Here is a 27,923-nt window from a genome sequence, read left to right on the forward strand (position 1 = left end):
GAACGGATGCCCATGCGTCAACTACCATGCACGATGTTTATGTAAAATGCACACAAATATTTTTGCACAACATACCTTCACAACTCCCTTAATGTAGCCATGACGTTCAGCATAGTCCAAGGAACGAAGTTTAGGCGCTCCTTTCCTTTTCTTCGTGTGCGAAACGAACACTGAACCGGCACCTTTACGCTGAGCACGAATCACACGACCCATGGTTACGTCCCGTCACTGAAATTTATACAATTATCATAATGGAATAAAAATTTGCACACCTCTGAAAGAATAACTAAATAGTAGGTGTTATTTTATTATTTCCAAACAAAAATCTTTTTTATACATTGCGATAATTTGTGATGAAAATTAGAGCCCAAAATTTTACGTACATCTCTCAGACGGTCACTTTTGAAAGAACATGTAAATGTTGCCAGTAGTTTTATTTCAACAAATTGCACAGATGTCTTAAAAAATACATTGCTGTTTTTAATACTAGCAATTATGTTATTGTTATGGTACGTTCACACGCGCGCGTTCAAATCGACATTCAACGGGCACAGTCACGTTCTTCTTTCTCCTGCCCTGTTCCCAAATTTTACTTGGGGTCGGCGCAATATGTCATTTTCTTCCATTTTCCCCTGTCACTCGTCATACTGACACTCACTCCCTTCCTATTCATATCATCTTTCAGGCAATCCATCCATCTTTTCTTAGGTCTTCCTCTTCCTCTCCATCCATCTACATTCATACTTAGCACACACTTTGTTGCATGCGTATCATCCCTCCTCATTACGTGTCCATACCACGACAATCTTCTACTTCTTATCTTTTCTGTAACTGGCGCTACTTTCAGACTTCCTCTAATATAATCATTCCTCACTTTATCCATTCTTGTAACACCACACATCCATCTCAGCATTCTCATTTCTGTTACATGCACTCTCTTCTCATCCCTCTTTTTCAATGCCCAACACTCCGATCCATACAGGACGACAGGTCTAATGACGGATTTGTAAATTTGGGCACAGTCACGTTCACGAGCGTTTAAACGGGACGCCCGAGCCCGTGAACGCGCCCGTGCCCGTGAATGCCGCGAATCGGTCGAGTGTCGGTTTTTTGGCAAAGTTCAAAGGATGAATGTGCGGGCGCCCGGCGACTGTTTACACGCGCGGGCAGCGAGTCTCTCCTGCGCTTTCGTGACAATTAAACGTTCTAAGAAAGTCGCTACGATCGGAGATTACAACATGGCAGAATGGTTAACGTCGTTCATCATTTTGATTCTTTTTCCAACAAAAATAAGTTAAGCCAAAGGCTATGACAGCAACAACACCGAGATCCTCGCTGCTCGCCATTCTTGCACTGACTGACACGACGGCGCGCGTGTGAACAGCTTGAATGTCCGCCTGCCCGCGACGGGCTGCACGCCGCGCAGCCCGCCAGACAGCCCGCCGGGCTGCGCGGCGCGCGTTTGAACGTAGCATTATGATGATGAGGTGTTGGTTATAGTGTTTATCGTAACTGATGAATGTGTATCCCGCGATAACTATATCTCACAATCGCGGATATAAAATAGCATATTGTCGTAGGATTACTACCAACAGCTTATTTATATACTTACACATGTTACACTACACTTCTACATTATTTTATTATCTCCAAGCATTATAATCGGTTCAGCCGTTTTAGCGTAAAAAATAACTTGAGTTTTTTCTTGAGTTGATTAAAAAAAAATAGGTTTTTCATATTTGTTGTGTGAGGATTTGTTTTATTTATAATAGCATCATAATGCTATATATGTAAACTATACCCACATTTCATCACATTCTGTCAGTTTAGAATACTTTCCGCATGAACGATGAACCCAAAGAGTAAAATAATACTATGGAAAAAGAGAGCCCTCTCGCGCAGTTTTTATGCAAGCAATTTTGAAGCGCCATCTGGAGTTTGCGACCAGAAGTATATGACGTGTGCTATACATACGTATACGTATCTATATATATTTATAAACATAAGCATAGTTCCCAATATACCCGTTCGCCGGTAACAAGTTATGTTTAATTTTCTTGTTGTTATGCTTTGAAATACATTACAACAGGAAAATTAAACAAAATACTTTTTACTGGAAAGCGGGTCTACTAGAATCAAATATTTATTTGCTAGGAATTACACAAAAATGACCAAAATACACAGACAAGCGTACGCGCAAGTTATGATGGCGGTCATCTTGTATGATGTGTTACTATTACCAATTAACAAAAAGGTCAGATAGGTTCTCAGATTGAGAATTTTTAAAAACAAAATTTAAGTAGAATTCGTAATTTAAATCATCTTCTAATTATTGAAATACTCTCGTATTTTTGTATAAAAAGGTAGAATAATTAATTTTCAATCTACTTACAGAGACATCTATCGTGAAATAGTTAGCAATATAGCATGTTTTCACGTTTCATTTATAAGATGGCGCTACTTTCTTTACGACAACGCTCAGTCAAGGAAACTGTCCCCCCCCTGGATGAACCGGTCGATATCACTTTGACAATCATTTGAATTTGACGGTATAGTTATCTTGTCAGTGAGTGACAGTGTCACTTTGACAAAAATAGCATTGTTGATCTGAACTTCGAAAAAAATTCGAACAATTTCATTATTCATAATTAAAACAGTGTTTTTTTGATCGTCTATCCACCGAACAATTCGGTTTGGTACTAAATTCAAGTTCCTAAAGTCTGTCACTAGCAGGGTTTGTTAATTAAGGTGCGCTTAAAGTTTGTTACGTCTTTAAAATACACACGCACACACACACACTTCTGCATAATACAAACATTTAGGTCACGTTGTGGTCACGTTGCAAGTGGCGTGGATGGATCTGACATTTCTATAATTCTCTTAATTCAGTAGTTTTGTTCGCCGCTTCTGTGATTACCTCCTGCTCTAAACAGACGTAATAAATACTAAACGTTCTAGAAGGAGTTGAATCCTGTGACTATATTAAAATTAAATAACTAAGGCTATTTACCTTTGAGTGGGATTAGTTAATTTGATTTGTTGTATCTACTTGGTGATGAGAAGTTGTAATTTTTGAGAGCTGCTTATTAACAATACTGTTACTGTTTAGTGATTGACTTGTTACAAGTTTGTTCTGTGTAATATATTTTACTGGACTGTGATCTGAAATTTATTATATGGAAATTGATAGAGGTGAGTTTCTTATTCAATTTTATGTAGTATGTAAACATATTCATAGTATCTTATATTATTTCATTGTTGTGTAAATATCTCATTCCTTAAATTATATTCCGTATTTACTTGCTTTTAGGGATCATCCAAAAACTGGCAACTGGTTTTAAAATTATGAAAATATTGTGCTCACTCTTATGAAAGCACTCATTAAGATTTACAGGAAAATCATCACGAAAATGTGAATTGACTAAATGATTGAAGTGTCTAACCTTAATTTTGCTTTCTGTAGTGGGATGGTGACAAAAACTATCCTATGTCCTTCGCCCGGATACCTTCCTACGGCTACCTTCCCTCTAATTTTCAGCTTAAACATTTCAGCTATTTTTGAGTTAAAAGTAGTGTTACTAACACAACTTTCTTTTATATATATATATATAGATGAAAAGACAATACATAATATTCATCCAAACCTATTATTATGACAGCTGTCCGTCTGTCTATCACAGTGGTTCTTAACCGGTGGTCCGCGGACCACTGGTGGTCCCTGGAGGCATTCCAAGTGGTCCGCGAAGCTTAGCTTCGCGACGTTGCTATACGTTATCTAACTTAATTTTTATCGACTTATAATTGCGAGCGGGTTTTCGCATGGACATATATCGGGTGTGTCGTACCTAGTCCCCCCATTCATGAAAATGTGTGTTTGGGCTACATTTTACGTAATTTGGGTTTTGAGTCTTAAAAATAATTAAAAATTCGCGCTCGCTTCGCTCGCGTATTCAGAAACGGTATGCCCTTCTTTTGGCATTTGTCAACAAACAAAAAGTTAAGTACGTTTGGGCTAAATTTTACGTAATATTTGGTTTAAGTCCGATAAAATTTCGCGCTCGCTTCGCTCGCGTATTCAGAAACTATATTATGGACCTTATTTTTGCATTTCTCAACAAACAAAACGTTAAGTATGTCTGGGCTAAATTTTACGTAATATTTGGTTTAAGTCCGATAAAAACTTCGCGCTCGCTTCGCTCGCGTATTCAGAAACTATATTATAGACTTTATTTTTGCATTTGTCAACAAACAAAACGTTAAGTATGTTTGGGCTAAATTTTACGTAATATTTGGTTTAAGTCCGATAAAAACTTCGCGCTTGCTTCGCTCGCGCATTTGAAAACTACATAGGCAAGTTTTTCTTTATTTGCATTTACTTACCTACACAACTGCCGACATGCGTTTAGGTTCCAGTAGAACTGACCCAAAAATTCAGATTTTTTTTATAAATAATAAAGAAATGAGTGCTAATTTAGGTAAACCGATGAGGTGGTCCCCGGCACGACAAACTTTAGCTAAAGTGGTCCCTCATGTCAAAAAGGTTAAGAACCACTGGTCTATCATAAGGTTGTATTTTATGAACAGTGAAGGTTAGGGAGTTGATTGCAAGAGATGTATAATTGTTACTGCTATAAAAAAAATCTGATAACCAAAATAAATTAAATATTTAAGGGTGCTCTCATGCAACAAAGGTGATTTTTGGCAAAACCATAGATAATGGTACTAAAACCTATGCGTGCAAGTCCGACTCGCTGACGAAGTGCGAGTCGGACTTGCACGCATAGGTTTTAGTACTTACGTACTTTTATGTAGCTCCTACGTAATTCCTATGCTAATATTGTAAAGGTGAGAGTTTACCTTCAAGGAGTTGTATTTATTACAGTCTCCATAGTAAATTACGAAGTAAATTACTCATCAATACAAATCAAAAAAAGCAAGGTAAGTCAAACATACAATTGTCTCTCTTTCATCTTATCATGAGCTCAGATCTAAATCACTGTTTTGTGTTCACCATCAGACAGAGTTACACCTGAATTTCAGGTTTTACTCAATGTGTACCTAAAATTATCGTCGTGAGTTCCTCGCGATTTTACATTTTATTTCGCCACCGACTTGTAAGCCGATGCACTAAAAACGGTTTTAAGAAGTTGGTTCTATTTGCTTTGTAAAAAGTTTTTTATTTCAACCCTGATGAGTATGGTACTAAAAAATAATTTTTAAGGCGTCTTTAAGTAATCGTGAATCATAACTACATAAAAAAACCCGACGAATTGAGAACTTAATTCTTTTGGGAAGTCTGTTAAAAAATAATTGTTAAAATCGTTTCATTCAATTGGTTTGCAGGTAAAACGAGGGAGTTATGCTCTCCCAAAATCAATAAAAAAACTTTCGAATAGGGAATCTCCTACTTTTTGGGCAGTGATTAAAAACAAAACCAAAATCCTAACTGAATTCCTAGTTTCCAAATGAACTAAAAATCTAGTTCTGGCTGATGATAAATAAGATACACGATTAGCACCTAGTTTGCGGCTGCACCTTCTAACCGCTATTTTAGTCGGCAAAAAATCGGTGTAGCCACATTTTGGATACTTATTGCCCGTATCATATTGCAAGTCGGACGGGCAAAAATTAGGAAAGCATTATTTTCATTGATGATTTATTTATGAAAGAAAGAAAGAAAAGAAAGAAAATAAATTTTATTGCGCAACAAAAGACGCACACACACTTAAAATTAGATATATTAGGTATACAGAAATAATAGAAGGGGAAAATATGCGTCTTAAAGCGCGCAATACGGCCCTCGCTCAGCATAATGCTGCGACCCGGAACAAGACGGAGTCCCAGCGCCGACTAGCTGCCTCCCGCGTTCCACTTGACTACTAAGGGAACTGATTCCAGCAACCGGATAAAAGAAAGCTACCACGTTTCATCGAAATCAGTTCAGCCGTTAAAGCCAGTTTGAGGAACAAACACTATGAACCTGATAACCCACAAACATTCACGTTAAAGTTACGTTATGTTATCAGTAGGAAGGAATTAAAATAGTCAAAGGTATACTTATAACGTTTGCAAACTTTAGACAGTACGCCTGCCAACGATGGTTGCTATTTTAGTTCGTTCACGTGGCTTTCACGGCCGCAGGATTTCATTGAATTAGCAAAGTGAGGGGGTTTTCATTTCACTCTTTCCTCAATGTATATATTATACATATATATTCATTAGTATCTGTTTCCAAAATGTTCGATTTCCCGAATAGTTCGCAGAATGTCTCTAACACTACCTGCCAATTTTATAGTTCTCTATACAGTTACCGCTGATTGCGCAAGTAGCATACCTATATAGTTTTTCCCAATTGAAGCATAATGTGTCTCACTCCTATTGCCAGAATAGTCATTTTTAGGGTTCCGTACCTTTTTTTTTTAGCGACGTAAAATCATCGAATGACCCCTCCCGCTGTGGGTTAGCAGCGGTGAGGGAGTGTCAGACTCTTACTGACTAAAATCGTCGTGTTCCGTCATAGGCCTTTTATGTACCAGGGCCGCGGTATCTCTTTCGAACAACCCGCAGCCCCGGCAGGACCGCCAGCCCCGGCAGGACCCGCAGCCCCGGCAGGAGGGTTCCGTACCTCAAAAGGAAAAACGGAACCCTTATAGGATCACTTTGTTGTCCGTCTGTCTGTCTGTCAAGACCCTTTATCTCAAGAACGCGTGGACGTATCAAGCTGAAATTCACATGAAATACTCAGGTCTATTGTCCCTTTAAGCTGTGAAAATATCAAACTTCTAAGCCAAGCCAATCAAAAGATACAGCCGATTATGTCGATATTTTCAACAAATTTTCGACACTCGCAAAGGAATCAAAACCTACAGGATACTTCCCGTAAACTCAGAGTCTTGAAATTTGGCATGAAGCATTGTCATATAATGCAAATATAGGAAAAATTTCGAAAATCTCATTTTTTTAGTTATATAATATAAAAAAAAATATTTTAATAAAATGAAACTTACTACCTTATTTCTCACGAACGAATAAAGGTATCAAATTGAAATTTATACCAAATACCTAGGTCTATTGTCCCTTTAGGCAGTGAAAAAATCAAACTTCTAAGTTAACGCGATCAAAAGATACAGCAGTTATACCGACACCTAAGACGAATTTCCGTCACACGCTAGGAAATCAAAACCTACAAGGTTCTTCCCGTGAACTCATGCCCGTTTTCACCAACAACCTCTTACCGTTTCCCTATCTAAATGCTACTTTTAATAAGGACCCCTCCCAATTTGACACCTACCTAAATTCATTTTCACCACACTTATACATGGATCCCTTAAGTAAGTGACAGATTACTAGTTCTACAAACGATAATGCAAAGTCGATATTTTATCGATAAAATGATTTTTCTGTACTTCTTAAGAAATAAACGTCTATCGAGTATATATTACTAAAGCCTGTGAGTTTTTTTTCCTTGTGATGTTATTTTAATTTAACTTAAACTACATTACGCTATGTTTTATGCAATAAAACAGTAAAGAGGTTTTCTATAGGTGAATTTTTACCTATGTCATTCGCGCGTTTGTCAAATTGACTGATGTGTATATGTGTACATGTGTACATAGAGTGAGGTTAATTTTGGGTTTATTATTGTTGAATAGATATGTTTATTTTGGCAGAGAAGAGAAAACGACGATAAACCTTTCTTACAGAAGAAAAAGACAAGCTAGTGAAATTGCTGACGTCTCATAGAGACACAATATTAAACAAAAAACGGATGGGACCACGAACGAAGCCAAAAACAAAGCTTGGATCCAGTCACAAATAGTTTTAATGCGATAGGAACCCTTTACAGGTAAATGTGAATAATATCTGTGTATAATAATATAGTGTATTAAGATATTGCCGTTCAACTGTGTTCCTTGTTTTACTGTCGGCTTCATTGTATTTTTGTTCTCCATGAGTTGATGGATTTAAGTATGGAGTTAAAATTATATATTTATTTAGTTTCAGGTGGTGCGAGAAATTGGAAAGACGTGTAAAAACATGCTGTGCCCAGCCCACCTCAAATTGAATTGGTGCAGGAGGATGATGATAATGTTTGGTACATCATATGAGGACTAATATTAAAATATTTGTTTACTATCTTTGTTTTAATTTACATAATTTATTATGTTCAATGTTAGCCTACTTCTTACCTCCAGAGGGTATCCCCTATCACCTAGGAGATAGGCTCCTCCATATTCACCATTTTCGAATCATTGGTATCTACTGCAGTTTTGGTATTTAAGGCCTATTCAAACCTGAGCGATATTCGCTGCCGCTGTGGGTAGAGGTAGATACCGCGCCGGTTTCGCTCAGGTATTTAGTATCAAGTATAGTTACCGGCACGGATATTGAGCTCTCGGCGGAAGAGTGGGGATCGCTTTGGCGCACTGTACACAAGGCAATAAACCAATAAATGGCTTCTGCGTAGGTGAAGGTCAGGGCTCAATATCCGTGCCGATAACTATACCGCGGCTAGAGCGACCTGAGCGATATCCACTGCCGCTGTGGGTAGAAGTACATACCGCGCGGCTGCAGCGGCATGCATCCCGAACATCAACAGTAATATTAACGCATACCCACAGGGTTTTCTCTGTCGCAGGTGGTAGCGAATACCGCTTAGGTCTGAACAGTCATATTACCGCATACCCACAGGGTGTTCTCTGCCGTAGACGGTAGCGAATACCGCTTAGGTCTGAATAGGCCTATAGTTGTCCCGGCCTCCGCGAAACTACATCAGTGATTACCAGATTTGCATCTGTTATGGTCTGTATATTTATGGACATGCAGGACTTCCTATTTTTGAATAATTCAGCGACATCACGACCTAGCAAGTGCATTCATAGCAAGTGATAACCTATAATCTTATAAAAAAGTCATGATCATCGTACTTTTTTCTCAGACATCTGCTCTTTCACGTAAGATAGGTACGTGGTCTTCTAATGATTATTATTTTACATATCCACAACCTCCACAGCTTCTAAACTTTCTAAAAGTTTACGTTTCATTTTTTTTTGCTTTTTAAACATGGTATTTTTGGTGTTACATAACATATAAAGGTACATTTCACTATCCATCGCCAGAAACGGTTCAAAATATGTTTGTATTCTGTAATGATAATAGGGGTTGTTTAAGCAGGCATCAATCGGGCTCCCAAGTTTAAGTGAAATTTTTAGGTTAAAATTGACACCTAGGCTTTGGTGAAAATGAAATTCTTATTAAGTGTTCCGTAAATGCTCCCTAAATTTAGGTATTCGTTGGTGAAAACGGGCATCAGAATCTTGAAATTCGACACGAAGCAACGTTATATAGTACAGATAAAGGAAAAATTGGGAAAATGATAAATTTGAAGTTACATAAAATATTAAAATATAATTTTTCTCACATGACATATAATATTTTTTTAATAATTATAAACTTACTCCCTACCCTTTTTCACATGAACGCGTAGAGATATTAAAGTTGAAATTAATATCAAACACTTCTTAAATATAATTGCCTCTAAACTGTGAAAAAATTTAAATCATTCAAAGGTCATTGGGCACCTTAGTATGGAAACCATACCCACGGCGGATACGAACGAAATATAGCACAGTATAATGATAAAGGCTCTGATTTACTATTTTTTTTTTTTATCACCACAAATTACATTTTAGGAAAACCAGTTGACAGAATTAAAATATTAGCGTGACATTTTGTAATTTGTGGGAGATCTGGAGTCTGAACTAAGCCTAGGCCTGTATCTCAGAACTCCAGGCCCCCCATTACATCATAAGAGGTTGTCAACATATTGATTTAGCGCATGTTGTGTGTGTGTGTTGTGTGTGTGTGTGTTGTGTGTGTGTGTGTGTGTGTGTTGTGTGTGTGTGTGTGTGTTGTGTGTGTGTGTGTGCGTGCGTGCGTGTGAGTGCGTGTGCATGTGTGTGTCTACGGAATGATATATTGGTATAACATACCAGCATATCACTACACAGGCCAAAACATCACCAATTCTACACGACCACTTCAATGAGTTTTTCAGTTTCCGAGTATCCCAAACTAAGTAACCATTTTTTAATTTGATGTTTGCATTCGGTTTTGCGAGAATTTGCTATGGTAATTTTTTTATTTACTTTATTGTACAGGACGCCTCCTCGGAAGTGGAAGAATCTCTGCGCAAATGTAGTGTTGACAGTAGTGGGCTCACATATAGCGTAATTTCTTCTGGAGAGAGCTACATGCATTCTCCTTTCGTTGGGTAGGTTGGCATGTTTAAGTAGTACAGTCAACATTATATAAAGCTGCCGCACAGTCAGTATTTGGGCTTCCTCATAGAGACTTGAGGTAGGGAATAAACGAGGCTTGGACAGGCACACTTTTAAAATCATTCTCTGCGCTCTTTCCAGCATTATCATTTTAGTTTTGCATGCACCCCCCCAAGTCGTTATGCAATATCCTATGATAGATTGCACCAAAGCCTCGTATACCATCCTCATAATCTGTTTATCTGCCACATCACGGAGCCCTTTGAAAATATAAGTGAGTTTACGTATTCTACTAGATAATGATTTTATATGGTTTCCAAAAGTTAAATTAGAGTCAATTTCGATACCTAATACATTTAGTACGACTAATATTAGGACAGTTACAGTTTGTAATTGGAGGAAAGTTGCATTTATGGGCATAAATATTGTTGGTAAGGTTGGCTAAATCAAGGCGATTCTGAATTGAGAAGACAATATATTTAGTTTTTTCTCCATTTAGAGTCAGGAAGTTTGATGATAGCCAGTGGCATACAGTGTTGAATCCTTCCTGTGCAAAATTAAAAAGTTCATTCCACGAGTCTGCGAAGAAGGTAAGGCCGCTGCCTCGAATTTTGCGGGCAGCGGGGCGGCAGCGGCGGCGGCGCGGGCGGTCACCGTTTGACTGGAGCTCACCGCTCGTTGCCCGCTCCCCGCGCCGCTGTATTCGAGGGCCGGTCCATTTGATTACACGCGTAAGATCCTGCCGCTCCCGCGCCGCCGCCGCTGCCGCCCCGCTGCTCGCAAAATTCGAGGCAGCGGCCTAAGAGCTGTATCATCTGCGTATGCGGAGATACGGCAATTTTTTATGTTAAGCATGCAGAGCTCATTGATGTAGCAGAGAAAGAGACTTGGGCCCAAAATACTGCCCTGCGGCACCCCAAATTCAATTGGAAGGACTTCACTGATGTGTTCTCCAATTTTGACACATTGGGTTCTGTTATTTAAGTAATCAGAGAACAATGCGAGTGGAACGTCTCTAATACCATAGTCTTCCAGTTTTTTCACAAGGCGGGGAACAGATACAGTGTCAAAGGCCTTTGCAAGGTCGAGAAAGATCGTCATACATTTGTTTTTCTTGTCTAGTTTATTAACCAAAAAGTTTACGAGATCGAGTACCGCATTATCTGTTGAGCGACCGGATCTAAAGCCGTATTGAACATTAGAAAGTAAATTAAATTCTTCTAAATATTTAACTAGTCTACTGTTGAGTATGCGTTCAAACAGCTTTGATAGTGTTGTTAAAATGGCTATTGGCCGATAGTTACTGACACTGCACCTGTCTCCCGCCTTATGTATTGGATGCACCACGGCTCTTTTTAATGCATTAGGAAATACCCCAGCGTCAAAACAGCGATTGATTAAATTAGTGAGAACAGGTGTTATTGGTTCGGATATATATTTTAGAACTTCAGCACTAATCTCATCCCAGCCAGGAGAACAGTCACTTTTTAGTAGTTGAATAGTTCTTTCAACTTCTGTGTTGTCGGTAGGTAGGAGAACGAAAGAATTTATTGGTGGTTTTGAGACCTTTTGAAAGCTAGGAAAATGCGAGGGAATTGCGTCTGATAGTCGTTTACCTACGTCTGAAAAGTATTTGTTGACTTCATTGATTGCATCTTTAGGGTTTTTATCTGTTGTCAGAAGTTGTAGTGGTATCTGATTTTTATTATTGTTGTTGGTAATTGTTTTTATCGTAGACCATAACTTTTTAGAATTATTTTTGGACATTGTTATTTGATCTCTCTCGTATTGTTTTTTAAGTTTTTTTAGTAAGTTGTTGCAATAGTTTCTGTATCTTATGTATGATATTTTCAATATGACATCATGTACATTTGCTTTCAATTTTATGTGCATTCTATCTCTATGGCATTAGTCGCATCAATGTGAACCATGGGAATCTAGAGAAAATCAGGTGTAAACATTAATGGCCTTACTACAAAAACTTTAAACCCTGTTTTACACTTGTCTAATAAAATTTTGGCTGCAAAATGAACCATATGTCAACGTCATAATTTGTCATTTTTTTAGACAAGGCATAAACTGACGTTTAAATTTTTTTGTGGTAAGACGGTTCATATTTTCCTCAGTTCAATGGGGAATTTAAACGACCAAGTTTGACGGATTTGAGAAATCATTTCTTTGTAGTGAAAGAGTATACTCGCCGTTTATTTCCATTGTCATCAGGTCAGGATCTGATGATGGAAATCCTGAGAAATCGAGGGCAACTATCAGAAATTGTAAGCATGCATAGGATTAAAACTTGATTCTCAGATGTATGTCTGGTGATACTCTCAAACAGTGAAGGATTAGAGCTTACCTGATGATGGAGACGTGAGAAAGTCGAGAGAACTCAAGGCTCTAGAAACGTAAAGCCAGCAGCTCCGAATCCTACTCTCTAGCAGTCGTTGTTACAATTCGACAGTTACAAGTCATCAGGCAGTTTCGAAAAAAAACCTGAAACTGGGGCTCGTTAGGTGATTAATCCCTCAAAAATAAAAAATCCCATTAGTAGTGAATTCTCATCACCTAAAATAAAATAAGCTCCAACACAAAGTTACGTTTTAAATTGTACCTAAAGGAGTTCCCATAACTATATCTGATCTTTGCTATCGATCCCACAATGGCAGTCAAACCTATCTAAGTGGAAAGTCTTCGCCAATACGAATAAAATAAGCCCAAACACGTGGTAGTTGCAACATACCGTTCAGGAGTTCTCTCCTCTCGACTCTCTGTAGTCTCCATAATCAAATCAGCTCCAAACCTTCACTTACCAGTACCCTCAAAAATACACTCACATGTCTGGTTTTGACTCGATGCGTGCCTACAATATTCAAGAGTTGCCCTCGATTTCTCAGGGTTTCCAGATCCTCATCAGATCCTGGTCATCCGAATTGGCATCTTCCTTCTTTATGAAAAAGTCTTTAACAATAAAAACTAGCATTGCGACCTGTACAATCCTCTGAAACTGCTTTTCTTTTATATTTTTCCAACGATCCTGATTAAATAAAAAATATTAACTATTTTGACTCTCACGAAACTATGATATAACTATGATTGTTCTAAACTGAACGGTTGGCGCGAGACTCACTTTTTACCTATACAGGATTTGTAAGGAACCCTCGGTGCGCGAGTCCGACTCGCACTTGGCCGGTTTTTAGGGTTCCGTAGCCAAAATGGCAAAAACGGAACCCTTATAGTTTCGTCATGTCCGTCTGTCCGTCTGTCCGTCTGTCACAGCCGATTTACTCGGAAACTATAAGTACTACAGTGATGAAATTTGATGGGAATATGTGTTGTATGAACCGCTACAAAAATATGACACTAAATAGTAAAAAAAAGAATTGGGGGTGGGGCCCCCCATACATGTAACTGAGGGATGAAATTTTTTTTTTCGATGTACATACCCGTGTGGGGTATCAATGGAAAGGTCTTTTAAAATGATATAAAGTTTTCTAAAAAACATTTTTCTTAAAGTGAACGGTTTTTGAGATATCAGCTCTCAAAGTCGTAAAAAGTATGTCCCCCCCCCTCTATTTTTATAACTACGGGGTATAAAATTCTAAAAAAAATAGAGGTGATGCATGCTAATTAACTCTTTCAACGATTTTTGGTTTGATCAAAGTATCTCTTATAGTTTTTGAGATAGGTTGATTTAACTGTAATTTACGGAACCCTTCGTGCACGAGTCCGACTCGCACTTGGCCGGTTTTTATTTTTACTTTATTGTAATACTTACTTAGTTACACATAATAATAAATGTAAAAGCCCTATAAATTCTATAAACTTTGTTAAAAGTAAGTAGGTGCCTGTTAACATTTCCCCATCATAACCCATTTGAAAGCAAGAAAAAGAATTATTCTTGTAAACAATTCTTTATGAATCTTATGCCTACTTCAGGAAATTTCCTTTCATTTTAACATTACGACATCACCGACAATTTCTAAGCTTTCCTTATGAATTTTCTATTTCGCAAACCGCAAAAACTTTTTACTGGTTTGTTAGCGCCGTATTTCGTAACTTCCACGACATAATGTTGTGTTAAATGCATCGCATATTCATCCTATCGCAAAATCTATATTTTTTTTAATACAAGAAAAGCTCAAAATTTATGAATAATTCATAAATTTTAATGTAGTTTTTATTATTTAACATTTCCTCAATCGCATTATCATCCGTTTTGCCTCTTTTTTGTAAAGTAGGTCTTCCCAATCCCGCTTTTACCTTTTCAATTCACACAAAATTTTAAAATTTACCTCTAAAAGATAAGAATTAAAGATTAAAATGTGATTTATTAGTAAACTAGCTTCTGCCCGCGACTTCGTACGCGGATCCTGTCCCTTATGCCAGCGACTACGGGGTCAGCAAAATCAAAGATCTGAATCGTCTGATATTGAATTTGAAGGGCCCGTTGACTTGAAAACAACGGAATACGCGTTAGAAACGTTCCATATATTTAATTCAACGGCAAAAGCATAGCAGACTAAACAAATCGCTGAGAACTGAACCGCAATAGACGCGACCATATGGATAAAAGTAGTGATTCTAATTAGTCCGCATTTAAGTTGTGTGTGGCAAAAATATTACACGTATTATTACGTAAAAAAACATTAAATAGGTGACAAAGTCGTGGTGACTTAGTGGAAGTCGTGGTGGTTTAGTGGGTAGAGAACCAATCTCTCAAGTATGAGCGTGCGTCTTTGATTCCAGGTCTGGCAAGTAATGCAACTTTTCTAAGTTCGTATGTAGGTACTTTCTACGTGTATTTTGGTTACCAATGACCGTTATTTGGAAGGCATGTTAAACTGTAGGTTCCGGCTGTCATTGAACATTCTTGGCAGTCGTTATGGGTAGTCAGACCAGTAAGTCTGACCAGTTTTACCAAGGGGTGTTGGGTTGAGCGGGTAACCGGGTTGTGGAGGTCAGATAGGCAGTCGCTCCTTTTAAAACACTGGTACTCAGTTGCATCGTGACTGGAAGTCGACTCTAACATAATTGGGACTAAGGCTCTTGAGATAATAACGACAATAATAATGAGATATAAGCACCGCAGGACATCTGAGGCTGATGACGGGGAGTAGCTACCCCGCGGGGCTATATATACTGAGTTCTCCAGGCCGGTCGGAGTGAACCATGACGGGGGTAGGTCTCACGGGTCTGGCTTGGCTTGGCCGTCCAGAGTGGAGTCGCTAGAGCAGGGTAAGTAGCCCTGCTCGGAGGATAGGTGCCTCGCGGTAAGTGACCCACAGGGAGCGCGTAATCTGCGTTTAAAATCCGCCGAGGTATTCTCACACTTCAGCCGCTCATGTCCCTGTTGCCCTCTTGTTGCTATACAGTGACTGATTCCCGGGGGCCCAGTAAGTGAGCTGGCGAAGTGTCCACCTGCAATTTTTACATGTATCTAATACATTGTCATCGGCAGGTGCCATAGTTCCCGTAGTTTCTCCATTCCTAGTCCATTAGCATCCCATCACAATAGCCCAAGTAGTTTTCATCCACAGTTGGCAATGGTATAGCACAGAACCGGGGATTGTCTTTTTTTTTAACGACGTCCACCGGGGATTGTCCTTGGGTTCATTTCTATAGTGTATAAAGGGATAATCGTCGGTTTTGTGTCACCATACCTATTTCATAACATTTGTTTCTATACATTTCAAGTGTAGTATTGCTCTTGAAGTTCCACGGTGTTCCAGATCTTCGATGTATATACGTCAATAGAGAGTGCTTATTAGATTGAACCACTTTTGCAAAAACGTCACACCTCTATATGCTATAGTCTAGCTGGGCCCCTGGAGTTCCACATCAGGTGTTTTAGATCTTCAATTTGTATAAGTCAATAGAAAGTGCTTATCAAGTTGAACAATTTTTGCTAAAACGTCATACCTGTATATGGTACAGAGAAGCTGGGCTCTTGGGGTTCCACATCAGGTGTTCCAGATCTTAAAATTTATTATCTCAGCTGAAAATGCTCATCACATGAAACAATTTTTGCTATGGCACCATTTTTGTACCTCTTATAGTTTTGTTGGACTGTTGGTGTTCTGTATCAGGTCTTCAAGTTTCGAAGATAAATTATAGTCTATATGTTGACCAGGCTTAATACTGATACCTCCTCCGAGCCTTTTTCCCAATCATGTTGGGGTCGGCTTCCAGTCTAACCGGATTCAGCTGAGTACCAGTGGTTTTACAAGAAGCGACTGCCTATCTGACCCCCTCAACCCAGTTACCCGGGCAACCCGATACCCCTTGGTTAGACTGGTGTCAGACTTACTGGCTTCTGACTTCCCGTAACGACTGCCAAGGATGTTCAATGACAGCCGGGACCTACAGTTTAACGTGCCATCCGAAACACAGCCAATGGTGTCTAAGATATACTTAGAAAGTACATACAAACTTAGAAAAGTTGCATTGGTACTTGCCTGACCTGGGATCGAACCCGCGCCCTCATACTTGATAGGTTAGTCCTTTACCCACTAGGCCACCACGACTCTTAATCGGCTTAATACTGATACAACAAAGAAAAAATCATTGAAATCCGTCCAGTAGTTCCGAAGATTAGCGTGTACAGACAAACAGACATACAGATATACAGACATACAGACAGAACTTTTCTTGTATTAAAAAAAAAAACATAGATTTTTCGATAGGATGAATATGCGATGCATTTAACGCTCGATCAAACGAACATTCGATATTTTGAACACTCGATGTATTGACTGCGCGATGTATTGAATGTTCGATTAAATAACCATTCGATATAGAAAATACTCGAAGTATTTAGAAATTTCGATTTATAGTGGTCGATCAAATGGCATTCGATTATTTGTCATTCGATTTGGCATAGTACACCCCTTATAATGCTTACTGTGTCACTGGCTATTCAATCTTTGCACTTCTCCTATGCTCCCCTCTTAGTGGGATCAGTGGAGCCCGTTACAACATGAAGTTTTGATCAAGAACTGAAGACTGTTGTTTCGAACACATTTGATTTTGGCTTTTTAGTTGATTAGTTGATTTTGCGTGAATGCTATTTTATCTCTTGTTTTGAAAAAAATCAATGTCTGTTCAAAGCTAGAACCGAATTTCTTTAAACATCAAGGTAAGATATAGAAAATAGAGTTGTAAGATAGGTATTTCCCGTCCATCCTTCGTTCCGCCACGCGCAGGTTAGCAGCGATCCGATTTGGTAATATTATGTACAAAAGATTTATTTTTGACTTTTTAAATGTCATAAAATTGGGTAACTGAACTCATAAACAAGAATTTTTCCTTCTTCCTTTTCCCTAAAATAGTCATTTAATGGAATATCTCGATTTCGAATTCTATACTATTAGGCAACAAACCTCACGAATAAGAACAAACGCTGAGTATTCTGGCTTAGCAATTATAGTTTTTTTTAATGTTTAAAAGGAATATCCTACAGCTTGTAATGTGGGAAAGAGATAGTCAGGATTTCGGAACATATAGCACCTTCCTTTTTTTCTCACTGAAGGCTACAGCTATAACTTAGAAGAAAACATGACCTTTGAACTCCATACCGCTAGTCTAGTACTTTTTAAGCAAGCTTTTAGTCCCGAAAGGATGAAGCTATTTAATTATTAATTTTATTGAAGGTTACTTATGTGCTAGAAAAAAAATTAGGGGCAGTCTCCTAAAGCAACGTTTTTTTTAACAATTAGTACCTACATGCTTATGCATTCATAACAAGGCGAGGTGAGAAACTATAGTGAATGGAACAAGTGCTTATGGAAATTATACACCTTGCTTAGCGAAATGTAAACAAATCAAACAACATAACGTTGCGTAATAGCCAGTCTATTGTGTCAGCATATCTTATATGAACTATATATTCATTTCTACAAAGTCATTGAAGACGGTTTCATAAAATAACTCGCGGGTGAGTAATAAAATAGTAAAGGATAAATAAGTAATACATTTGACTGGGACACGTTGGATGACGGGGTTGAGGTTCAGGGTTATAGGAATAGATTCCGTTCCGTTAAATATTATAGCAAAAAAGAGAGGTGATGTTTTATGTTTGAGGTTCACCCGTTACGCGGAACTACAGATACCCGATGCTCCTGCTCCACCTGCGTTAGCGTTAACGTTAATGTCAATGGCCAACTACACGTTACTTATAGCATTAAAAATGCGTGTTGGCTACACTTATGCTCCTGCTCCACCTGCGTTAGCGTTAACGTTAATGTCAATGGCCAACTACACGTTACTTATTGCAATAAAAATGCGTGTTGGCTACACTTACGCAAAGAGTTAATCCCTCATGAAGTAACGCGTTAACACACATTAAAGAGTTTAAACTCAGATACACAAAATAATTCTAAAAACTAAAGCTTTCTCATTTGACCATTCCATTATCGTGCTCGTAAAATGCAGTTACCGCTTAAACAAAGTATCTACACTCGTCCTTGCATGCGTGCAATGAGATGGCATTAATGTAGCCAACATCACTTAGCGCTCTAAGCTACGCACTAAAACCCTTTGATGCGTCCAAAAAACCGACACCCGAGTTATCGCTTAACGTTTAATGCTATTTATATTGCCATTAGTATAAATTGACATTAAAACGTTGGCCACATCTGCGTAATGCCAAAATTTAACGCGTTAAGACGCAGGTGGAGCAGTAGCATTACGCAAAGAGTTAATCCCTCATGAAGTAACGCGTTAACATACATTAAAGAGATTAAACTCAGACACACAAAATAATTCTAAAAACTAAAGCTTTCTCATTTGACCATTCCATTATCGTGCTCGTAAAATGCAGTTACAACTTAAACAAAGTATCTACACTCGTCCTTGCATGCGTGCAATGAGATGGCATTAATGTAGCCAACATCACTTAGCGCTATAAGCTACGCACTAAAACCCTTTGATGCGCCCAAAAAACCGACACCCGAGTTATCGCTTAACGTTTAATGCTATTTATATTGCCATTAGTATAAATTGACATTAAAACGTTGGCCACATCTGCGTTATGCCAAAATTTAACGCGTTAAGACGCAGGTGGAGCAGTAGCACGAGAGTTACCGAGATACTTGCACAGGTACTTAATACTAACATCTCACCGCCTTACGCGATGGAGCGGGGAAACTCCTCAGCATCGAAGGGACCACCAACTGTCTATTTATAGATTTGCCTTTGTTGTGCCTGCCTATTAGTAGGTATAGGTATGTACTTTGCGGTGAAGTAATGTTATACTTTGAGTAATTTTGTTTCCTTCGGGCAACTGTAATTCATAACAGTTAAGTAAGTAATCTCATCATACAATCGCTTCATACAAACTTTTTTTCATATGATATGATCAAGAAAATAAGTATCTCATCAATTCATTTCTTTCACTTCAGTCACGCAAAGTCATGTTACCTATTGAGATCGTGTAGTGGTGGCACCGCACGCGTAAGTACAGGGTATTTTTTGCCAATTACTCTAGTGTGTATTTGAAAAACCAATTCCAGATATCAAAAGTAGCTTATTCTACACCAGGTGCGATGTGGGTAACTACATAAGTATGTCAGCTGCCGCGGAGACGCTGCCGGCGCCGAATGCCCGAAAGCACGCGCCTCCGGCCACAGCGGCCGCGCCGCAGCCGCCCAGTGCTCGCCGGACAAACGGCAAGCACATCGTGCACTGGTTCCGAAAGGGCCTGCGCCTTCATGATAACCCAGCGTTAAGAGAGGGCTTGCTGGACGCAGCCACCTTCAGATGTGTATTCATTATTGATCCTTGGTTCGCTAGCTCTTCTAATGTTGGCATCAACAAGTGGAGGTAAAGCTTTGAATAATAATTATAGAAAGTTATAAAATCAGATATTCCTGTGAACGATTTATTTCCATTTAATATTTGCATGCGTTGGGTGAGTCACAGCCATATACATATACCTACAACACATGTAGGCGTCACGCACGTACCTAATATATTTGTGACATATATTACGGTTTGTTCCCACTAGTTCTACTGCTTAGTTCTACCGTAGAACTAATGGGAACTTTTTTTCCCACTAGTTCTACTATATGAGATGTAACAAAATAGTAGAACTAGTGGGAATTATGGTTTTTATTGGTATTCCCACTAGTTCCACTGAACATTGGCAGTAGAACTAATGGGACATTTTGTTCTACTAGACAGAAGAAGTACAGTCGACGGCCTGGGTGACATCTCGCCGTGTCCGGTAATCTGTAGTTGTGATTTTTTTCAGAGCTCAAAATCGATAGCAGTCAGAAAAACTTAGATTTTTTTCATAACTTTCAGCAAAAATTAAAAGTTTTTCTTTATAAAAGTACTAGGGCAGCAGAAATAAAGAGGAGCTAGTTAATCCTTTTCTTCATCTAATTTTATAACACCTCTGTGGTGTTGTTTAAAAATCAATACTGATATTCATTTTCAATACTACATTAAATTATACAAAATTAATGTAGTATTGAAATTATTAAAAAATACTTGCTGATTGACTGTTTGAATTGCAGCCCTATGATTAAGACAAAAAAAAAACAATTAAAAATAATAGTTTAAAAACACGCTTTAAAAAAATACAAAAAAAAATTAAACATCTGTTGAACACTTGTAAATTTTTTTTACAAATTATGACGTTGAACTAAAGTCCCTTTTGTTGCCACACTTTACTTAGACAAGTGTTCAACAGATGTTTAACTTTTTGTAAAAGACTGTTAGTTTCCAACACAACACTCACATTAAACTAACTTTTTAAAGCGTGTTTTTTTTTATCAATGTCTGATTTTTAAACACCACCACAGAGGTGTTATAAAATTAGATGAACAAAAAAGATTTACTAGCTCCTCTTCATTTCTGCTGTCCTAGTACTTTTCTAAAGAAAAACATTTGATTTTTGTTGAAATTCATGAAAAAAATCTAAGTTATTCTGACTGCTATCGATATTGAGCTCTGAAAAAAATCACAACTATCGGCCGTCGACTGTACTTCTTCTGTCTAGTAGAACAAAATTATGTCCCATTAGTTCTACTGTCAATGTTCAGTGGAACTAGTGGGAATACCAATAAAAACCATAATTCCCACTAGTTCTACTATTTTGTTACACCTCAAATAGTAGAACTAGTGGGAAAAAAAGTTCCCATTAGTTCTACGGTAGAACTAAGCAGTAGAACTAGTGGGAACAAACCTATATTACATGCGCATTATTGTATTACGTAGTATTGCATTACTATACAAAAAATACAGTTATTTTTAGCAATCGATTATGTCAACAGGTTTCTACTGCAGTGTCTGGAAGACTTGGACAGTAGCTTGAGGAAACTTAACTCTCGGCTGTTCGTGGTTCGAGGGCAACCCGCGGACGCTTTACCCAAATTGTTTCGAGAATGGGGAACCACGGCTTTGACCTTCGAAGAGGATCCCGAGCCTTATGGCAGAGTGCGGGACCACAATATTATGTCCAAATGTCGCGAAGTTGGCATTACCGTCACGTCTCGCGTATCCCACACTCTATACAAGTTAGACCAGTAAGTTTTTACTGCTCAAGTTTTTAAAAATACATATAGATGTTATGAAGATAACTCTAAAATCAATTTTGCATGAATGCAATAAACGATACTGATAATTGCCGCTGTACATTTTATTTTACTTTTGTTTCTTCAGAATTATAGAACGGAATGGTGGCAAAGCGCCTCTTACGTACCACCAGTTCCAAGCATTGATCGCAAGCATGCCTCCCCCTCCGCCGGCGGAGGCGCCCATATCAGCACAAATGCTAAACGGAGCCACCACGCCATTGAACGATGACCATGATGATCGATTCGGCGTTCCCACTCTTGAAGAACTCGGTACGTTACGACAAATAATTAAAAACACATAATATTCCATCTTAATTTTTTTCTTCATATTTTTTATGCTTTGCTGTAAATTCAGGATTCGAGACTGAAGGTTTAAAACCACCTGTTTGGATCGGAGGAGAAAGTGAAGCCCTTGCGAGGTTAGAAAGACACCTCGAAAGAAAAGCATGGGTTGCTTCATTCGGGAGACCCAAAATGACACCGCAGTCGCTGTTGGCTAGTCAGACAGGTTTATCACCGTACTTAAGGTATTAATTAATTAAAACGATTTCGTCATATATTTTTCGTCACACTTATAAGTACGTCATATGAAGGAATCCCTATTTCAGGTTTGGCTGTTTGTCAACTAGATTATTCTATTATCAGTTGACGGAGTTGTACAAAAGAGTTAAAAGAGTAAGACCACCGCTATCTCTTCATGGACAAATACTATGGAGGGAGTTTTTCTATTGTGCCGCCACACGCAATCCTAATTTTGATCGAATGGAAGGAAATCCTATCTGTGTCCAAATACCTTGGGAAAAAAATCAAGAAGCTTTAGCGAAGTGGGCTAGTGTAAGTATATCTTGCAATGACTGCACGAAATTCGAAGAGAAAAAAAATAAACTTCAATAATAATCGCCTGTAACTGATTTCAGGGTCAAACTGGTTTCCCATGGATAGATGCGATAATGATCCAATTAAGAGAGGAAGGGTGGATTCATCATTTAGCGAGGCATGCCGTGGCTTGCTTCCTAACGAGAGGCGACTTATGGATCTCGTGGGAAGAAGGAATGAAGGCAAGGGGAGCTTCGTTTTTTATAATTGCTAGTTCAATTCCGAATCTAACTAACCTGACACATATTTTCCCAAAATACATTTCACTTTATGAACTGTACTTATTTTACTCAATGATCACAAGACTACTCCAAACATTCTATACATATAAATGGATTTGCGATATTCTAAATTTGTGACTTAAGTTCGCTACTTTAAGGTTTATTATCGTTTGTCTATGTGCAATGAGTTTACTAACAAATAACTTTTTATATGATCACCGTGCCACCGACTCCTGTTAATTTGAGGAGGGTCCCCGTTCCTGCAGGTGTTCGACGAATTGCTTCTTGACGCCGACTGGTCCGTCAATGCGGGCATGTGGATGTGGCTATCGTGCTCATCATTCTTCCAACAATTTTTCCACTGCTATTGTCCAGTCCGTTTCGGCAGAAAAACTGATCCTAACGGTGATTTTATCAGGTATGTCAATAAAGTCAAATATAGTGGGTGACGAGTTACGATGAAGACTGTGAGTTTATAAAATAATAATTTACCATTATTCAGGTAGATACCTAATATGGTTAAGATACGGGCAATTGAAAATCTCAATACGTAATAATCTCAGTACGTACAGTGTCTTTTATTATGTTGTGTACTCGAGATGGTGACGCACTCTGTGACGCGTCACTGATGCTTGTATTGTGTTTGACGTATACTACAATCTTGAATATCATCACACTTATTAATGAAAAGTCTGAAGTCTGTTTTTCTTTTTAATGACTATCAGCAATGATTTGGGGTACATAAATTTTATTTTGTTTACAGAAGATACATTCCGGCGTTGAAGAACATGCCGACTAGGTATATCCACGAGCCGTGGGTGGCACCCGAAGCGGTGCAACAATCGGCGCGGTGCATCATCGGCCGCGACTACCCGATGCCCATGGTGGACCACTCGAAAGCGTCACAGGTCAACATCGAACGTATCAAACAAGTATACGCCCAGCTTGCAAAATACAAACCCCAAGGTAAATTAACCGATCTCGTAGAATCGCTATCGTAAAATTGTTAAGTGTCCCATCGAACCTGGGGCCCGATTCTCCTAATTTTACTTAAGCGCCATTCGATTGACGTTTGACTCGATTCGACTGAGATCCAATCCCGACTCGATTACGATTGAAGCGTATGTGGCATTCCGCTATTTTTTCTTTCAAATAAACGTTTTTATCCTTTTCTGTCCTTCAATAATGAATCATTTTGTCTGCAAAGGATTTACGATTGCAAAATGATTGTACAGCAAACTACCGTACAGACCAAAATCATCAAAATAGCAGACCAATCGCACACGAATCAAATGTCAATCGAATACGATTGGTCTTTTATTAGTAGCAGAATGCCCGATATGGTTAAAACTGCTATTACGATCATATTGCGAGTCGATTTCTATTCGATTTTGACATTATTAACTTAGGAGAATCGGGGCCCTGCACAGTTGTTATCTTTGACTAGTACACTGACGATCCATCTCTGCGTGAACTTTAATCAATGATGTCACGCGGCACTTGTAGCGAATGTTGCATAGCTGCCACGTACTATCACGCTATGTTATTTTCCTTGCAATGTTGATGACGTCATCTCATCGTACTAGATTATTTAATCATTTCCTGGTATTTATGTCATATAGAAAACGAAGTATAAATGAATCACAACATCATACGAAATCTTTGCCACAGTTACCTACATTTATGTTATCCTACTTAATATTATAAACGCGAAAGTTTGTATGTATGGATGTATGGATGTTTGTTACTCTTTCACGCAAAAACTACTGAATGGATTTTGATGAAACTTTACAATAATATAGCTTATACATCAGAATAACACATAGGCTACAATTTGTAAACATATTGTTCGAAATACTAAACCTGCGCAGACGAAGTCGCGGGCACCAGCTAGTTTATTAATAAAATCTTCTGTGTATTACAGGCACTCTGAATCCCAACGCTGTACAACGCCCCAATGTCATGCAATCATCACCAAGCCCGAACTCAATTATAACCAGCATCAACCAGTCGAACTACTTGTGCAGCCAAACACCAGATCCACAGCCTTCACCACAAATTATACCTTACAAGGACAATGATGTTGTGTTCCAAAAGCCAATGAACCACCGCTCTATGAAACCTTCATTTAAACAAGTTGTTATCGTACAAAAGAAACAAAATACTAACGTCATACAAACAGTGTCCAATTGCACGCCACAGTCGAAAGAAAACTATGCCGTCAACGGACAAATGGATAACTCGTACAAAACACCAATAAATGAGAGCTTACAAACAGCGAAACAAGAAAAATATGACTTTAAAAACTTAGTTATAAATAACTATGTTCAAGACTACTCAAATAACCAAGAAATTTTCCAGAATGAGCAACAAAACAGGGACAATATATATGAACAAGAAACATTAAAAATTAATAACTTCAGTTATGAGAAACAGAAATTCTATTTGTCTAATTATACAGAGAATGGGCTGCGTATAGCAGCCGTGCACAACGACACACCCGCACCTTTCGTCGCAGCACGTAATCACGACTCCACTATGACTTTCAACAGAGAGAACAAGTCAGACACTGGAAAAGACAAGGCTAATGAAAGCACTTGCTTACATCCAATGTCAATTAACGACGATGGCACCATTACAAATGAAAGTCGACAGAATAATCCGTCTAACGAATGTGGATACAATTCTTCTAATGAAAATCAAAAATGAATAAATTAAACAATAGATTAAATTAGTCATAATCTATTCAGAGTCTGTAGAAAAAATGAAATTGATATAATTGGAAATCAATATTTTCTTTTTTGAAGGTATTTTGTAACTGCCATTTTATCTATGAGACTAAAGAAACTTGTTGTTGTATAATATTTTGCCTGAAAGTACAGCAAAGCTGGTTACTTATTTTACAAGTATAATTTTTGAGACAGTTCATATACAACAATGGATCAACTCTTATAAGATTCGTTTTTAGGGTTCCGTAGCCAAAATGGCAAAAACGGAACCCTTATAGTTTCGTCATGTCCGTCTGTCCGTCTGTCACAGCCGATTTACTCGGAAACTATAAGTACTACAGTGATGAAAGGAGATGGCCAAATTTTCATAGAAAAAAAACCCAGATTCGACAGCAATGAAATGGTTACCAATAGGTTCCTTATGATAGACCTTTGATGGTGCCAAAAAATCCAGCCTGAAATCCATGGGGTATAGGAGCTATTTCATAATATAGTTAAAATAGGTTATGTTAAATTAATGTTTATTTTAAAGATTATTAACATCAAGGAACATAAAACAGCAAAGTAAACTAATATTTTACAAGCCAATAGTAATAACCCCATGGTTACAGAGTTGGCCTAGTGATTAAAAGGTCTTGTATGTAACCACTCCAGATACGATTAAGCACCGACCTTACCTACTTGGAGAGGTTTCGCAGTTATATGCAACCTTCACAACTGGCTATGAAACGTTTTTTTCAGAAATTGTCTTTGAAAATCGCGCCATGTGACATTGTCAAATATAACAAATGACTTAGCAATGCAAAACGGTCCAATCACGAGCCTGCATTCAACTTCTAATGAACATCAAACAGTAAAAGTAAACTTTTTTGTGAACTAAAATCTTGATCGAAAAAACGTTGTAAAAAGAGAACCCCATGGTTTTTAGATGATTTGAAATACTTTTAAAAATCCACAAATTATACTGAATCCAATCATACATATGAAGTTCCTGTCGACTCTGGGTGTTTTTTTGGCCATCTCCTTTGATGGGAATATGTGTTGTATGAACCGCTACAAAAATATGACACTAAATAGTAAAAAAAAGAATTGGGGGTGGGGCCCCCCATACATGTAACTGAGGGATGAAATTTTTTTTTTCGATGTACATACCCGTGTGGGGTATCAATGGAAAGGTCTTTTAAAATGATATAAAGTTTTCTAAAAAACATTTTTCTTAAAGTGAACGGTTTTTGAGATATCAGCTCTCAAAGTCGTAAAAAGTATGTCCCCCCCCTCTATTTTTATAACTACGGGGTATAAAATTCTAAAAAAAATAGAGGTGATGCATGCTAATTAACTCTTTCAACGATTTTTGGTTTGATCAAAGTATCTCTTATAGTTTTTGAGATAGGTTGATTTAACTGTAATTTACGGAACCCTTCGTGCACGAGTCCGACTCGCACTTGGCCGGTTTTTCTGTATTAACTTACAGTAATTTGCGTGTTATGAATATACATGTTACTCAATTACTTTTTCATAATAAGCAAAATTCGTATTAATTTTGTTGTGTACCAGAGCTTCATATTGTGATACCTGTGATTCAGATACCTGAAGCCAATGTTTGAAAACTGTACCTACACCATTTTATGAATTTACGCTTTTCTCATCGTTGACCTAACAATCCAGATTTACTTTTGCAAACAAACCTTCGGCTACCAGATTCCGCCATCTATCTCTATTCAAAATTAAGAGTTGGTTCACTATTGTATTAGTCAACATTACACTCTGGAAGTATAAGGTAATGCGAGATTCACATTGAAACCAATCAAGTAATCCAACCAGGCAGATCTCTATTATTAAGTTGAATTATTATAATTTTATGATTAAATTGATTGATAACTAAAATAAATGTTTCTATACAGAATTAAACTAGAATTTCTTTTTTTCGATGCTCTAACAGAACTAAATGGCAAAAATCTATACTAGATTTAGTGCATTGTTTACGCAAGAAGGTTGTTACCAAATTTTGAATTGATAAGCATGTTTTCGAATAAAAAATTTCAGTCTTGCTCATGCAATTGCACTCAGCTACATGAGAAGCTACCCTTGACACTGATTCTTTGCCTTCACCATGAGTTTGAAATTGCTCTGTTACTCATGACACAAACTTCTTTCAAAAAATCTTTGAAGTTAAATATACCTTCGTCAGCTACACCAAAGGAAAAGAAGTTCCTGGTTGCTATATTGGCATAAAAC

The 27,923-nt window shown here is 38.0% G+C and overlaps 2 protein-coding genes and 1 long non-coding RNA gene across 9 annotated transcripts in view; 2 read left to right on the forward strand and 1 right to left on the reverse strand.

Moving 5' to 3' along the window:
• The window catches only part of Rpl8 (Ribosomal protein L8), a 33,342-nt gene that overhangs the window by 1,904 nt on the left and 3,515 nt on the right, over positions 1-27,923 (reverse strand). Inside the window, exons 1-2 of one of the 3 annotated variants that reach the window (XM_064034556.1) lie at positions 13,166-13,175; positions 76-228 (exon numbers count right to left, since the gene is read on the reverse strand). In XM_064034556.1, the coding sequence (XP_063890626.1) occupies positions 76-213 (138 nt within the window). In that variant the 5' untranslated portion in view covers positions 214-228; positions 13,166-13,175. Of the gene's footprint in view, positions 1-75; positions 229-383; positions 536-13,165; positions 13,176-27,923 lie in introns of those variants that run through there. The other 2 variants (XM_021345573.3, XM_064034557.1) reach the window with 2 other exon arrangements.
• LOC110384315 (cryptochrome-1) lies at positions 2,556-27,602 on the forward strand. Of its 5 annotated transcripts, none has more exons than XR_010276457.1 (11): positions 2,556-3,192; positions 19,790-20,099; positions 21,557-21,808; positions 21,945-22,129; positions 22,215-22,386; positions 22,468-22,693; positions 22,777-22,917; positions 23,223-23,374; positions 23,720-23,922; positions 24,881-25,916; positions 27,138-27,602. XR_010276457.1 is itself a non-coding variant. In XM_049842268.2 (11 exons), the coding sequence occupies exons 2-11, from the start codon at positions 3,177-3,179 to the stop codon at positions 25,663-25,665; spliced, it is 2,442 nt and encodes an 813-aa protein (XP_049698225.2). In that variant the 5' UTR covers positions 2,556-2,748; positions 2,959-3,176; the 3' UTR covers positions 25,666-25,753. The 5 variants fall into 5 exon arrangements, 3 of the variants coding, with proteins under 3 accessions (XP_049698225.2, XP_021201222.3, XP_021201231.3); XM_049842268.2 differs by lacking the exon at positions 27,138-27,602 and having other exon boundaries at positions 2,556-2,748; positions 2,959-3,192; positions 24,881-25,753; XM_021345547.3 differs by lacking the exon at positions 27,138-27,602 and having other exon boundaries at positions 2,556-2,748; positions 3,018-3,192; positions 24,881-25,753.
• On the forward strand, positions 4,807-9,122 carry LOC135116893 (uncharacterized). Its single transcript, XR_010276459.1, has 2 exons — positions 4,807-7,846; positions 7,999-9,122. It is a non-coding gene; the product is annotated as an uncharacterized LOC135116893 (long non-coding RNA).

This window comes from Helicoverpa armigera, chromosome 5, assembly GCF_030705265.1.
Source record: "Helicoverpa armigera isolate CAAS_96S chromosome 5, ASM3070526v1, whole genome shotgun sequence".
NCBI classification, from domain to species: domain Eukaryota; kingdom Metazoa; phylum Arthropoda; class Insecta; order Lepidoptera; family Noctuidae; genus Helicoverpa; species Helicoverpa armigera.